At 39.1% G+C, this 15,836-nt stretch overlaps 1 protein-coding gene across 2 annotated transcripts in view; it reads left to right on the top strand.

The window, feature by feature from the left end:
* LOC112157131 (FERM and PDZ domain-containing protein 1) overlaps positions 1–4,417 on the top strand; it is a 52,062-nt gene extending 47,645 nt beyond the window's left edge. For both annotated transcript variants that reach the window (XM_024289697.2, XM_036213770.1), the window contains one exon: positions 549–4,417. In XM_024289697.2, coding sequence (XP_024145465.1) covers positions 549–3,700 — 3,152 coding nt within the window. In that variant the 3' untranslated portion in view covers positions 3,701–4,417. The remainder of the gene's footprint in view (positions 1–548) is intronic.
* The last annotated feature ends 11,419 nt before the right edge of the window (positions 4,418–15,836 follow it).

The following is a 15,836-nucleotide window of genomic DNA, read 5'->3' as shown; positions in this document are numbered from 1 at the left end:
ACCAGTTTCAGATAAGTTTCTTTTAGTTAACCAACATTCAAGTAAATATTCTAGACTTAGTTATATTAGTTTTTTTCATATATTTAAATATATATATTGGATATCTTCATAAACTTGTCTGTCAGCTTTGTTAGTTTCCACAATAAAAATATAATTTTAAGTTGAAAAATGTAGACTGTATGTAGACTTTCAATAGCTTATTATTATTATTTAAAATATTCATTCAAATATTATGTTTTTTCACAACTAAATGTCATAATACAGATTTTATAATATAGTATATAATATATATCCTGTCTGTACTGTTTTATTCACATAAAGATCTCTTTCAAAATAATCTTAAACAATTAACTTTATGTAATCAACTAGTAAAAAAGTTGACATATAAAAGGAGAAAAGAAGGAGAAAACTTTACAACAATAGAAGGAACTAAATACAAAATCTAAACGTTTTTATTGATTTATTTCTGTTTTATAAGAGTTTTTTTAATTAGAAAATAAGTAAATGCTCTGCAGATTTTTATCCTTTTTTTTCTTGTTTCCACACAGAGACAAAGCCGGACTCCCTCAGCCTCACAGACATCAGGGTTTCTGTGGACGGAGAAGCAGAAGCAGAAAAAACGGGAGAACCTCACAAAGAAGGAGACGGCGAAACCGTTTTCCTCCTCAGGAAGAGATCCCGGAAGCGCCGCTCCTTCATGGAGACGGATTTTACCTCGAGAGTGACGTACCCGGCGCTGGACTCTGAATCAAAGCACAACCCGGCCTCCAACAGACTCCTGAAAGCCCTTCTGACGGAAGCCAGTAACGCTCACCTGCTCACTTCCGACCCCGAGCCCTCAGAACAAACCCAGAATCCAAGTCCCACCGTCTCCTCGCTCACTCACTCCGAAGGAGAACCCAGCGAACTGGAGTCCAAGCCCATCCCGTCCAAACTCGACCCTCACGGACTCGCCTCTCTTTCTTCCTTTGAGCCGAACAGAAACCTAAACTCTCCATCCAGAACCAGGAAGCAGGAAATGGAGATGGAACCCGACACGATGGAGTCCAAATCCGTGACGGATCTGGTTCCGGCTTCTAGCATCACAGTCATCCGCTGGAGGGTTGATCCGGACGGGAAGGAGAGCGCCGATCGGAAGTGCGACGGGAAAGAGGAGGAGGGAGAGGAGAAAAGGGAGACGGACGCCACGGAAAACGGACCGTTCACTCGTCACATGTTTTTACCCAAAACAATCGAGGAGGAGGAGGAGGAGAAGAAGGAGGAGCAGAGAGGAGTCTCCTCTAGCTTAAAGAGACCTTTGATTGGTTTTGAAATGCCAAAAGAAGGCATCGCCGTGCCGACGTGTTCTAACAAACGAACCATCGAGGGCTTTTCGGACTCTAACTTCATCTTTCTTAATCTAAACACACTTATCGATGAATGTTCTCCTCCTTCTTATTCTCCTCCGCCTCCTCCGCCGTCCTCCCCGCTGCCCCCCGTCCCTACAGAGCACAAGATCAAAAACGACTGTTTGCTGAAGGAGAGGCGGAGCTTATTAAACCAAATCACTCCTTTAAACCACAAGGAGCAAAGTGTGTTTTTCAGCTCAGAGAGTCGTCGCCTCAAAGAATCCACAAACAGCGATGAAGTTACCGACAGCACAAACTCAGACGTCTTCGAGGAAGACTTCATCAGGGCCGACACGCCGGAGCGGAGCAGCAGTGATCTGTCAGACGCCGCCATGAAGGAGGAGACGCCAACCCCCACCGAGCTCCGCCCAGACTTAGAGGATCGGGCAGGAATGTGTTCGGGTAATGTCGAATGTATCGCTGCTTTAAAGTCTATCGAGGCGAAGCTGGGAGCGACGACGGCTGGGAGTCCAGAGGTGAAAGGTCACGCCGTACCGCAGATTGTTTTCTTTCAAACCACGGAGAAACAAGATGGCGACGCCACCGTGCGTCTGCAGAGTCCGAGCCCGATGGCGGCTAAAGCCAGCACAATCCACGATCTCTCCAAAGACCAGCCATCCTCGCCTCACTTCCTGTTCCAGGCGGGCTCCCCGAGCATCATGGGAAGGTTGTCGGCGTCAACGCTCAGAGGGAAGATCCAGAATCTGCCCCTGTACTTGTCACGCTCCCAGGACGGCTTGAACCGCGCCGGAGACGGGGGTTCGGTCCAGAGTCCGGCTGACAGCATCAAAGATGTGGACGAAACCCCGGTGTCAGATCCTGCGGCAGCAGCCGAGTCGCCCGAGTCTGACGATTCGGACGCGACTCTCACTGGGTCGGAGGTGGACGAGGAGTTTTCGGCAGAAACCGTAACGACGAGGTGTTCAGAGGTGGAAGATGTCGGCTCTCAGCTGCCGGTCCAGACCGAGCCTAAAGTCCAGAGTCACAGCGAGACTGTGTGTGCCGGACTCCACCAGAACACCCCAGGTCCGGTAACAGAACCACCAGCCTCCATTGGAAACCCCTTTGACAGACACTCGAAGACAGACACTCCTGGGCCGGTGAAAGATTCCCCAAAACCAAACCCCAACGTCAGCATTCCAGAGGACGACGGTCGGCCTTTTGATAAAGATCCGTCTTCTTTTGCTCCGCCTCCAATAGTGGTGACGACTCAGAACCTAAACGGACCTTCTTTTCGGTCTCAAAGAGTAACGGGGACGAGCAGCGACAGGCCTTTGATGGGTTTTTGTCGACCTGAGCAGAACTCGGACTCCGTCAAACCTCTTTCCAATGAGTGTAAACTGTTTACAATCTGTGAGGCTGCCAAGGCCCAGACGGAGGTTGGGTCCGGTCCGGTCTTCAAGCCCGGCTCGGCCTGTGCTTCTGTTCTAGCATCTGGCTGCGAGTCAGTCGTGGAGGGCATGCAGGTGCCTCTGGACGCCTGCGGCTGTCCCACGATCTACACGAGCTGCTTCAGCGGAGAGGACGCCTTCGACGAGGAGCTCACGGTCTACGAGTTCTCCTGCCGCACTCAGAGCAGCGGACTCAGCCAGATGTCCGGAGTCCTCCGTCCGGTCATGACGTCTCCTCCGGTTCCCATGTTTCTCTCCGCCTCCTCCATCCATTCTCCCTCTTTACCCCAATCCGTCCTTTTCTCCTCCGAGCTGAGCCCCCTGCTGTCTCCGCTGTCGGACACCTCCGACTCATACGTACCCCAACCGCACAAAGACACAATCAATCACTTAGGTCGGCAGCGGTACCCGGAACCACCCGCCGGCTTCCAAGTCCTCCGCCTGGAGGTGGACAAGCTGCTGTCTAACTTGGAGGGTAACGGCCCCGACCGGTCTTTTACGGGTCATGGAGGCCGCCACCCGAGGGAAACCTGCCCCGTGCACTTTACAGAGAACAAGAGGGTGCTTCAGGTGGAGGCGCGGCGGCTCATGTCCGGCTGTCAGAGGGTGGTGGGGATCGGGCAGAGCCCGGAGGAGATGCTTCACGCCTTGGCGGACAGCTTTCGGACCCTGGTGGGGCTGACCACCATCTGCCTGTGGTTCTCCGGCTGCGACAGGTGTGACCGAAGGAACGCGGAGGCGGTGGCGGGCCTGGCGGACGTGGCCCGCTCCTTCAGGGACTTCTGCCTGGCGGCGGAGCGAGCCAGCAGCAAACGCAGCTGCCAAGACCTGAGCACCAAGCTGCTGGCCAAGCAGTGCACGGCGCTCACCGCCTCCGTCTTCTGCCTCACTCAGCTGTTCCGCACCCTAACCGCTCTATGAGCCGACCGCAGATGTGGGCGGGGCTTAAACTGCATGTTTGGATTAGGCAGAGAAACATGAACGCCTCAACATTCACAAGTTTTTGTAGTTGTTCCGTAAGAGGCGATAAGCAGAGCGGCTGGAGCAGAAAACGCAGAGTTGAACTGATGTACTTGAATGTATCCCTATTTATTTATTTATTTATTTATACAAATAATTAGTAGCTGCAACGAGAAAGTGACGAATGTGAAGGGAACAGAAATGTTTACAGCTTTATAGCATCTTGGCCGCGCACACATACAGACACGTAATATGCAAAGTTAATATCCAAACATTTGTACACAGACCTCCTACTGATCTGACTGTGTGACTGTTTCTTTTGATAGGAGCCTCGCAAAGCTAACGCTACGTTCACGCTGGACGCGTCGCGTAGACGAGTGCGCGCGGCAACCGCTCTCTCCTGCAGTTCACACCAGACGCGCATTTTTCCTTCTGCTAGAGCTTTTTGTTTGTTTGTTTTTGCCATCATTGGTAAATTAATAACCTAAAAACCTCTACCTCTCTCTTGTTGTTTCTTCTTTTTTTTTTACACCCAGCCCCTCCTCCGCTCCGGAGTCGGTCCACTACGTTCATGTGTGTGTGTGTTGTGATTGTGTGTTTATCTTCAGCTCTACAGTCTGTTTAGATCAGGGCTCTGCAACCAGTGGCTCCAGATCCAAGGTCCAACCCCAAACTAAAATAACAAAACCCAGCAGTGAAAGACTGCTGAGGACAAAGAGATTAAAAAATAACAAAAAAAGAAAAATAAAATGGCAATTCTTACTTAATTACTTAATTAGCATTTATTTATTTTGGATTAGTTGTATTTAAAAGTTGATGTCTGAGGTTCACATAGATGATAAACTATGAAGGTTTTTACATCCCTGTTGATCTGAAGACGTCTCGTTTGCTCAACTCTACCTCCAGAATGAACAGATTTGATATGCAAAGCAAAACTTTAATAAAAAGTTTCATCTTTTATGAGTTGAAAGCACATTTTATCTTATTGATTACTAGCTGCGATGATCCTGTTTTACACAGAAAGTTTTTTTATTTTGAAGAGAAGTCAAATGAAAGAGGATAGGCTCTTTCTATATTTTTGCTTTTGTTTGTTCCAAAAAATAGAGATAATCCATATTTATTGTTTAAAAAAAAAGGTTGTGAATACAGATACAAATTTCTTAAAGATTAAAGTAAGACTTTGCGGCTCTTTCTAGGTTTTTATCAATGAGTCCAAATGTCTCTTACTGTTAAAGGTTGCCGACCCTTGTTTTAGATCACAAAAATAAGTCAATCACAGGGTTTTATTTAAAAAAATGTTATATTTTGAAAATAAACTGGATTTTGTCATGTATCTTCCTACCAGAATTGACACGGATTGCTTGCGGTGGACCGCGTCTGGTGTGAACTAAACTACAAGTTAACAAGGGCGCCGAATGAAAGCGACCGCCGCTTCGCAGCGCTTCCGCGTCCAGTGTGAACCAGGCGTTATACTCGTCCGGCTGTTTTGGGAGGACTGTTTTTATTTCTGAATGTCACTGTTTACAGAACCAAAAACTAGCGCGAGAAGTGATTTGATCAAAGCCTGAAGCCGTTTTATAAACCTTCTAGAGGAATGCAGATGTATGTGCATTATATTTTATGAAAGCTATATTTAGTTTGGTGCAATTTTGCACAAACCTGTGGTGCGTTTATGGAAATACACAAAGCATTTTTCCTTCTTTTCCACATGTGGATGAAAGACTGAAGCTGTCTATCCTTGTTTTTTACACAATCACGTTAACATAACTTCAGAAAAGACAATATTTACTAAATAGTATCCATTTATTTTATTTTTTCTTAGCGTTTTAAGGGTCTAGAAAGATTTAATTTCTTAAATTCTAAAAAAAAAATCCAACACTTCTGTTTGAGTTCTGCATATTAGTCCTGTACACAAAGTGCTTTCTTACTACAGACCACAGTAATCATAAGTGGGAATTTGGCCACACTGAACTCAGAGCATGATTTCAATATGCAGTCTAGTTTTTTATCTCCTGAGTCTGGCCTGAATGCATCACCACAGAATCCTGTGCAGCACTGGTCAGCACTCATTTGCTTGCAGGTGACGTTTGTGGATAAGCTGCTGTGCTGCAGCGTTCTCACCTGGAATGTTTCTTGGAACGCCTTGAGGAACACCGCAGCTGCATGTGCACCGGAGACATATTTACCGGAGATGATTTCACCAGTTCAGTGCTGGGAGCACATCAAAATCCTCGATTTTAGTATTATTTATCACTCTTTTTACTTTAAGGAAGACGTTTACTTTTGACCGTTCTCGGTTGTCCCCGTGAGGAGGAAACGGTTTTGTCTGAGTCATCTGCTCTCACCAAGCATGCTGATATAAGCCATAACTGAAACCGTTTCATCAGGGATTTTAGCTGTGAATGACTGAATGATGATGTCCGCTCATTCTTTGTAATGCTCAACTCCCACCATTAAAACAATACTACAATCATTTGTGATTCTTTCTGTGGTTATTTAGCTGTTTGTGGGGTTAAAGACCCATTCTGATCATCTGTCGAGCTTTTGTCAAATCATTCCTAGTAGTCTTTTAATTTGGATTATGACATTTTTAGCTAAAATCAAAAATATTTGCAGAGCAGCAGTAGTTCATTAGGAATTGTGGGCGGGACTTTAGCTTATGAACAACCCCGCCTCCTCCATTTTGGAGCTTTTCAGCCGTAGTTTTGATCCAGACAAAGATGTACATGGATCTATTGGTCTACAACTGGATGCATCAGAATAGAGGGAAGTACATAAAAAGGAAACTCTTTTTCAAAAATATTTTTTCATTACTGCTGAGTGACATATATATATATATATATATATATATATATATATATATATATATATAAGTTTTTTTTTCCAACAGCATATTCAATAGGTGTCTGGCAGTCTAAATATAAGTGATTGTACATAAACCAGAATACTCTTAGATGTTTTATTGAAAGAACATCAGACATATATTTATTTTTGGATCAGTTCAGCTACTATGGAAGGGTATTAAAAACTAAACAGCAAATGAAACCAAACCTTTGAGTACATCAACAAATGAGTCAAAATTCTTGTTTTTGTCACAGTAATGCTACGATTTGCTGGTTTGGTTTTGTGTTATTTCTCATTTTCCTTTCTCTGGTTTCTGGCTGTGACTCCGCCCACTCTCTTAGTGCAGTTACAGCCGCCTGCACAGCTTTAAATAACGGCTCGTCTCGTGTGGTTTTCAGACCCACAAAATATTTTCCTGCGATAAACCTTTTAAATGAATGAATCTTTGGGACTTAACTTCAAATGTGCTTGTGGTTCCTTTCTGCATCCGGATTTCCTCCTGTTTGCTTAACCTTGACAAACAAAGCTTATAAGATTTTTTTCTGTATATATGATTTTTTTTTTTTTTTTGCCAAACAAACAAGTTTAATAATAAAGCTAATGAAACTATCAGCTCAGAATTCAAACAAGTATTTACAATATTACCTACTTTATTTGAATTTATACTCTCTTATTTACTGAAATTATTAGCTTAAAGACTAAAACATAAAATATTCATTTGTTTTCTCAAAAAAATCTGTTATTTTAGTCGAATTTGTGTCAAACATAAATTCAAAGCATTAAATTTCGGAGTAATTAACCTTCAGTCAAAGAAGAAGATTCAAAGTCTATTAAAGAAGCTTTTATTTTGTAGTTTCTTCAGCTCTCAAGTGATTCAGTGTTTTTCCACATTTCTGTTTTCTTACGAAGTTTATCTCTTTTTTTGTTGAAGAGGGAAGTAATGCATTCACTTTCTTTGTTTCCATAAATCTTTCAGTGATACCACAAAACATGACAAAATCTTGACTGAACCTGCAGCGTTGAGGATTTATGAATGACTCATAAACTCCGTTCCAGCAGATGATGACGTTGGTCGCTACAGTTCATCACATGTGAATCTCTTTCAATCTGTGATTTCTGTCACTAATTTACTGCAGTAACGTTGTGTTTACTGTGTTCGCTGCATGTGTCACTGTTTATTTTTTAAATATAGCAAAACAAAAACTTACTGTAGTTTATTTATCTGTCTTAAAAGAAAAATGTCAAACTAAAAACAATTTTATGTTAAATTGTGAACTGAAGAAATTAACCAAATGAATTGACAAAAGCAATAATTTTCTATAGTGCATTTTTGAAGCATCAAACACACAAAAGTGTGAGTCTAAATTCACATTTCATACATCAGTCAGATGTTTTTGTACTTTTATCTTACACACCTGAATGTTATGTTTGTTTAATATTTTCAGTATTTTTGTGTTACTTCAGCTTTTGTCGTTGTGTTGTAGCTTTTGCTTTTATGTGAGCCGTATCGACCACCGTACGTTTCAGTTTGGCCACTCGGTGGCAATTGTGCTATCAAAAAAGAATAAAATAAAAATAAATAAATAAAAAAAATGTCTGCGCACTTAGCCTGAAGTTAATTCAGCTAAAAGGGTTAGCATTAACCAGCTCTGACAGGAAACAGATTTACAAAATAAAAGCTCCACAACATCTCACTAAAAAACTGCTGAAATGTTCAAAGACAAGAACATTTAAAAGATTGAAAATCATTTTCATGGAACAGAATACAGCCCATAATTTCATAAAGTGCAGAAAAAGCTGCAGAAAGATCCCATCTTTGCTGAAAAACAGTGAAAACAAGCTTAAATCTGTCAAAAATGTAGCGAAAATCTTGAGTGTTGATGAATGTTCTGTTTGTTCAGCATGAAGTGTTTTTATTCATCATAAAACCAAAGAGATGAGAAAAAGCCATATATGTTTAGGTCAACCGAGCGTTAGCATTAGCCATCCTATGGGGAATTCCATTATACGTTAGCATCAAGCTAGTGAACTTTAGCGTTATGCGCTAGATCGGCCTGTACTTTTATGGATTATTGATCTATAAAGCTTAAACTGATTTCAACCCGGGCCTAGAATAGACACTATAACTTTATGGATATAAGATATTCTTTGCAAAGGAAGTCAGAATAACATTTGTTTCAACCATTGGGTCGCTTTAGATTTGTTCATTTGTTTTCCGAGCGTGTGCAGTTCATCTTTTCTCAGTTAATAAACTACGATCAATAAATGTGCATTTAGTTTTCTAACATAAAGCCAATAGAAATAAAATACTACCCAGTGTTAGCTGTAGTATCTTTTCTATTGCAGTTTTAACTTCTTCAGAAAACAGTTTATTTGACACCACTTCAGACTTAAATCCACAATGGAAAGTTTGATCTTCAATCTCAGATTTATCCATTCTACACGAATCATTTAAACATTTACCATCTAGATCTGTTATGACACCATTTTATTTAAGACTCCTCTCTTAATCGTGTTGATCAAGCCGGGATTTCCTGATTATTCTCACGATTTGTCTGAAGGATATTTTGGAGTTAAATCAAGGAGAAGAAGTGAGGTTAGGCTGTGGGTTCTGCTGCTGGGTTTCATGGTTTACACAGTAACTCCTAAGGTAGAAATATAATTTATCAACTGAAGGTAAAAAGCTGGACTTGGTTTATCTTTTATTATTGAAGACGTCCCTCGTTTTCTCCACGAGGTTTTCTCAATTCATTAACTCGTCAATTCAGAACTGAGAAAACTTCCAGGAGAAGAGGAGAAACTGATGGAATCAATGAGAGTCTACAGACAGTTTGTCAACATTTTAACAACATAGTTGTGTAGTCTTGACAAAGGTGTTCAGCACTGTCCATTTAATAAATAATTTCTAGCATTTCGCCTGCAGGCGAGTTTAACGTGCAATTTGATGAGAGTAACTCAGTAAAACTGATGCTCTGCGTGTTTTTTTAGCACCTTTGAAAAACTTTTTCTTGAATCCAAAGTTAAAAAAAAAATCCATATAACTGGGATTTTTAAGGATTTTAAAACCCATCGAGGCCCAAGTAAATGGTCATGTGACACCCCTGTCTGTGCAATTTTAAAAAACATTTGTAACCATTTGATTTTTTAAGATTCTTCTTTATTTGTTTGTACGAGCTCATTCGTCACCAAACTATGCAGTTTGAAAAATAAACTTTTAATTTCCCAAAGCTGTATTTTGTTCCATTCACACATTATTATTCTTCTACAAGCCCGCTCCCTGAGCACAAGCCCCTCCCAATCCACGAGAAGGAGCAGGTCCTCACATTATGACATCACAAAGTGGGGAACAGCCCCTTCCAGGAAGAGTGCGCTGCCAGCACCGCCCCCAAGCTAACACACACGCCCACCTTTTCTATGGAGCTAAATTGATCTGCACAATATGCACATCCATCTTTGCAAAAGTTTGGATTTTGTTTGTTTTTGTGGGCCAGACACACTGCCGAGGATGGCTCTAGGATGACAGCATGAAATGGGCGGCACCCACAAAGAGAAAAGGCGGAGCCTCAGAGATCGAGATGTCTTTCTTCCATGCAGGAAAAGAGCTCACAAAAATAAATCATACTTCATAAATAATTTGTTCTTTAATGTGACATTGGCGATATGTTATCATACACTTTAGCCTGTTACCAAAAGTATTGGCTCACCCATCAAAATGAGTGTTATCAGTTAAAAAAATTACAGTAAATCAAAGAAGATAAACACTGATGTTAAAGGGTTAAAAGAAAGTCGGGGTAGATTATTTTTTTAATCTTTTCCTGTCTAATAAATGAAATAAAATCATCCACTGATTCCTTCACTAAGAAGGTTTTTAAGTCAACAAAACAGCCACACCTTCAGCTTTTGACTCTTGACAGAAAGCTGATCACCTTCTGGCTGCAGCTTCTACTGAAACAGTCATATCAAGTGTTGCTCTTCACTTTGACCTTTTTATTATGAAACAGATGTTCCAGAACATCGAGTGAGAACACCCATAATCCCAAATTATTCCAGATCAGATGTGTGTCTGTCTTGTGCCTTCTGGGAACCCTTCTCCACGTTTCTGACTTCAGGGCGTGTCAGAACCGGTGTGTGGTACTCGCCACTGCAGGTATTTGCAGTAGAACAAGAAAGAAAAACACTGCAGTTGTGAAAATGTGGCAAATTGTGGTTTTATTTTTAATGAAGCGTAACATTAAATCCTGTTTGTGCCACCTGAACAGCCGCGGAGTGTCATGTGAGATCTCTTTGAATCCAACATGCTTTGTCGGTTTGAAAGTTGGACATCTCCTGCTTGTCTTGCAGCCTCATCTTATTGGTAAAGTGTTCCTGGTGATATTTTATTTATGATTATGGTGAATTTATCAAAAATAGAAGAAAACTGTGTTGTTCTCTATATAGTTTCTGCAGGAGTTTCATTAGAAATCCACCTGTGATTTGTGTGCAGGAAGTAAGCCTCCCCTAATTTCCCATCATTCCTTTGTTTAGCTCAGGGGTCTCCAACCTGCGGCTCCAGGGACACATGTGGCTCTTTTGCCCATCCATTATGGCTCTCTGGTTACAGAAAAACAATAGTTTTTATTGCTAAAAAAGCCTTTTTTTTTAAGTAAAGCTTTATTTAACTAAATGACAAACAGCTGATGGACAAACGTATCACAAGTCACACATTTTGACAGATTTTTTGAGGTCAGTAAACCCAACCGGAATTAAGAGGCACCACATTATAAAGCAGATTTTTGGACAAATTTAAGGATTTTAAGTGGATCTTACAGTAAATAAAAATACAGTAAGGATTATTCAATGAGCTCTGGTTTAATTTGGATTAGATTTTCGACTGAGATAAACCACAACTGGTAATATTAACTGTTTTTTTGTTTTTTCACATTTGCTGCATTGAGATAATCCTACATGACACAGGGTGTCTTTTATTTTGAAAGGAAGTCATGTGAACCTCTGAACTCTCATATTTAGCAAAAAATGATATTTTATGTTTGTTTATGTTTCCTTTATGCCAAAAAAATACAGTTCGCTTATTTTTATTATAATATTAACATAAAAAATGTTTAATTTCTTCTTTTTTTAAGGGTAAATAGAGACTTTGAGGCTCCGACTGGGTTGTTGTGAGTATGGAATTGGCTCTTTTACCATTACAGGTTGAAGACCACTGCTCTAGCCCATAAAAACCCAAACCTAACATTATCAGTGCAATAAAAATGGAGAGTAATATCGGAGCTGTACAGTTCTGAGCCAGATATCAGCTCAAACAATTGAAAACAAAGACGTTCATGGATCTATTTGTTTGCAAGTGGATGCATTAGAATGGAGAGCGGTAAACAACTTGTGGTCCTCCGATTATAGCCTCCCATCATGAGGAAAAATGCCACCAGAACATGTTAAAAACACAATTTTCATCAACTTAATTAACTGTCTCTGTTTTTGCCGCAAATTGTATCAGAGGAGCCAGAAATTTAATATTTTTTTTAACCCCCAGATCAGAATGTTTCCAGACGAACAAACTTGCTCTCATTTTTTTGGAAGAACATGAAATTAGCTTTGGCTGCAGTCTGTTGCATAACAGGTTTTTAGACAGTCATTAATTAACTAAGATGCTGACTCATGAGCATGAAAACTGTGAGGTTTTAAGCAGCTTCAATGTTAACAAAACACTGAAATCGCACACTAGTGATGATCTGACCACTATTATTTTAATTCTCAGATTAGCTAAATCCAAGATGTGTCAAGGAAGACGATCAGTAGTGGGGACGCATATCACATGATTTTTCTATTTCAAGACTGAAAACCCAGAAACGTTACATAAGTTGCCTGGAAATCATTTATAAGACTCTTACCTCTCTGAAGAACTGAACATTCCCTCTGGGTTCACTGATGTTTCACCTTCAGAATGATTTACAGTTGATGTTCACAATGATGGGCAGTTGGAGCTGCAGCTATGATCACACATTGTGTAACTGTAGAGAGGCAGGAAAGCTGCAAACATTAAGGACACTGACAGTGAAGCAGGAACTCACAAAATTACAAAAAATCTGCAAACATTGTGGATACACTATAGAAAACAAGTCATTTATATTGCATTTAATTTATTTTAGCAATTGTTTTTGTCAAAATGTGGAGTTAAAAAATACGCCCTCGCCCGGGGAGTAATTCAGTGTAGAACCGCCACTGTAGTAACTGGTGTGCACCAATAAGCAACCAAAACATTTTTATTTTTTTATCTAAAACTCAAAGTAAAAAAATAATTTTTTTTTGTTACTAACTAGTTACTAGTTAGTAACAAAAAAAATTTTGTTGTTTTTTTCTAAAAACTGAAGTAAAAGAAACATTTTTTTTCTGGTTTCTAACTTGTGTTCACTAGATAGTAAATGATGAGCACCAGTTAATATCTGGTGCACACCAGATAGTAACCAGATTTTTTTGTTTTTAACTTCAAATTTTAGAGAAATAAAAAAATACATTTTTTGGTTACTAACTAGTGTGTACCAGATAGTAACTGGTGTGGACCTGTCACTATCTGGTTCACATCAGTTAGTAACAAAAGAGTTTGTTGTTTTGTTACTATCTGGTGCACACCAGTTACTATCTGATGCACACCAGTTAGTAACAAAAAAAGTTTGTTTTTTTTCTGAAAACTGAAGTAAAAGAAACATTTTTTTCTGGTTACTAACTTGTGTGCACACGGTAGTAACCAGATTTTTTTTAACTTCAAATTTATAGAAATAAAAAAAAAAATGGTTACTAATTAGTGCCTACCAGATAGTAACAGGTGCACACCATTTAGTAACAAAAAATATTTAAATTATTATTTTTTTTTTCTAAAAACTGAAGTAAAAGAAACCTTTTTTTATGGTTACTAACTAGTGTGCACTAGATAGTAACTGGTGCAGACCAGTTAATATTCGGTGCACACAAGTTAGTAACCAGATTTTTTTTAACTTCAAATTTTAGGGAAATAAAAAACAGTTTTTACTTCCATCTATTTTTTTTTTTTTTTACTTTAATGTCACTTTAAAGGCTCCATAATCCATAGCTACTTTTTGTGTAGATGCAAAAAATTGCTTTGCAGTGCAAAAGCAGCATATTTTGTAATAGTTATTTTTTTTTCTTAATTGAAAAAAAGATGTTTTTATTTTTTTTTTCAACTTTAGGTCTCTTTAATAATTAGATATATGAACAATCAAAGGCAAAAGACACAAAGTGTATTAAGATAAATCAGTTTTTGTATGTAAGGATATATTTTGTCAATGCTAATAAATCCAGAGGCTATTTCATCTCTTTATTTTTTAGTGACTGTGTTTAGTTGTCAATTTTATACAAAAATATGAAGCATTTTTGGTTACATTTTACAGTATTTTTTTTTTTTAAATTGCAAAAATGATTAATAACTCAAGGATAGTGTGGATGTAGTTTACCAATTATTTTGTCTACTATGTTCCAAGAGATATTCCAAGATAACTGTGGACTGGACTTTCCAGGAATGGGCGGATGGTTTTCATTATTACATTTTTGTGCACACTTGACTGAATAAGGCTTCACAGGAGATAAAAACATTTTCTGTTCTCAAAAAAGTTAAAGTTAAAATATAGTTTTTGCAGTTTTTGATTTAGAGGAATTACCGATGTGAGCAGGAGTCCACATCCACATAGATGTTTGGGTGGGAAAACTCGGGTGAGATTATGCACCAAAAAACGTTACTGAGACCTGCGTCATGACGTTAAACATTGCTGACAAATCCTTGTCACATTCTGTATCTCAACCCTGCAGAAAGCTGGATGCTCTCCAGGAGGAAGACGTTCCTCCACTCGTCCACCACCACTGCAGGCAGACAGAGTTCAGCGCTAAGGCTTTGTCAGAAGAGTAGCTGGTCCTGTGGCGTGACCCTGACGCTTTAAATCTTGATCTTCATAGCTGGAGTCCTCATCAGAAACTTACTGATCTGCCTGTTAAAATGAGATTTAAAAGAATAATCCTTCTGAGAACTCGCATGCAACTCCTTACATAATGGACCAGCACATCTCCGGGACTGATGTTGAATTTTTTTTTTTTGCACTTTTGTGAAGTCTTCAGGAGATTTAATGATAGAAACGACCTCTGTAACACCCACAGCTCAGTTTTTCATTAGAAAAATTGGTAACACTTTAGAAGAGGTGTTGCAAAACACTCAGTATAATGTTGATAGAGATAGTTAATACATTTGTTAAGCTTGTAAGCAGTTTATTACTATTGCCTTCGTAGACCATAGTAATGAATCTCCCTAAGTATCTTAATTAACCTTATCTGGGTTATCGTGCAAATAAATGTCTTACTAACACCCTATAAACACATTAATAATGTTCATTGATATGTTAATAAAGCTTGTTAAAAAAAACTTATCTAAGCACTGACATACAGGTGGTTCATTTATCTATTATTTTGAACTCTAAATTACATGTTGCACTTTTTTTTGTGGTTTATTCTAATAGACCTCGAACAATTTAACATCTAGACTCAAACATCTACACCATGTGTGTGTGTGGTACCATATAGTCTTCTGGATTTTAAAAGCAATTCAGACATCATACTCACAACTTTCTTCTTCTTTTTTTTTATTTTTTGAATAGCAAATACGACTTCACCGATTTCCTGAGGTAAAAACTTCATAGATATAGAGAGTTTATGAAGACTGTTTATGAATCCATTGTGTTCTGAAGATTGAATTTATTCAAAATTCAAATGCATGTTTTTTTATTAGATAAATGATTCAATGCATTGCAGTTTGAATTCACTAATCTTGCGAGCATTCATGGACACTGTTTTTTAAGTTGTGAGAGGTGAAGAATTCAAACACAACCTTAACTAAAAAGTAGCATTACCTGCGATAATGTTTGTGTGAATGCTTTTTGCTGAATGCAGTCGCTGAAGATGATGAAGCTTTTGAATGATGCTAAGAGAATGGTGATATAATTTACTTTAATTGCTGAAGGGATTTGCTGAAAATGCAAAAGCTATTTGCAAAATGTTACATTTTCTGAAAGACTGGAAATTTAATTAAACAACTATGAAATAGTGCAGAAGTTGACCTAAACTTCAGAAAAATTTGAAGTAAAATTGCTTAAAAATCCCTAATACATGCCATTATGCAAAAAAAGTTTGTCTGTTGGTTAAATACGAGCTAAACTGGAAAATTACCTAAAATTCCTCAGTAAACTAAATAGTCAAATAT

The sequence above is a fragment of the Oryzias melastigma genome, linkage group LG1 (genome assembly GCF_002922805.2).
Source record: "Oryzias melastigma strain HK-1 linkage group LG1, ASM292280v2, whole genome shotgun sequence".
NCBI lineage: Eukaryota > Metazoa > Chordata > Actinopteri > Beloniformes > Adrianichthyidae > Oryzias > Oryzias melastigma.
Note: the sequence above shows the minus strand (reverse complement) of the source record. Positions and strands in the feature narration are given on the sequence as shown.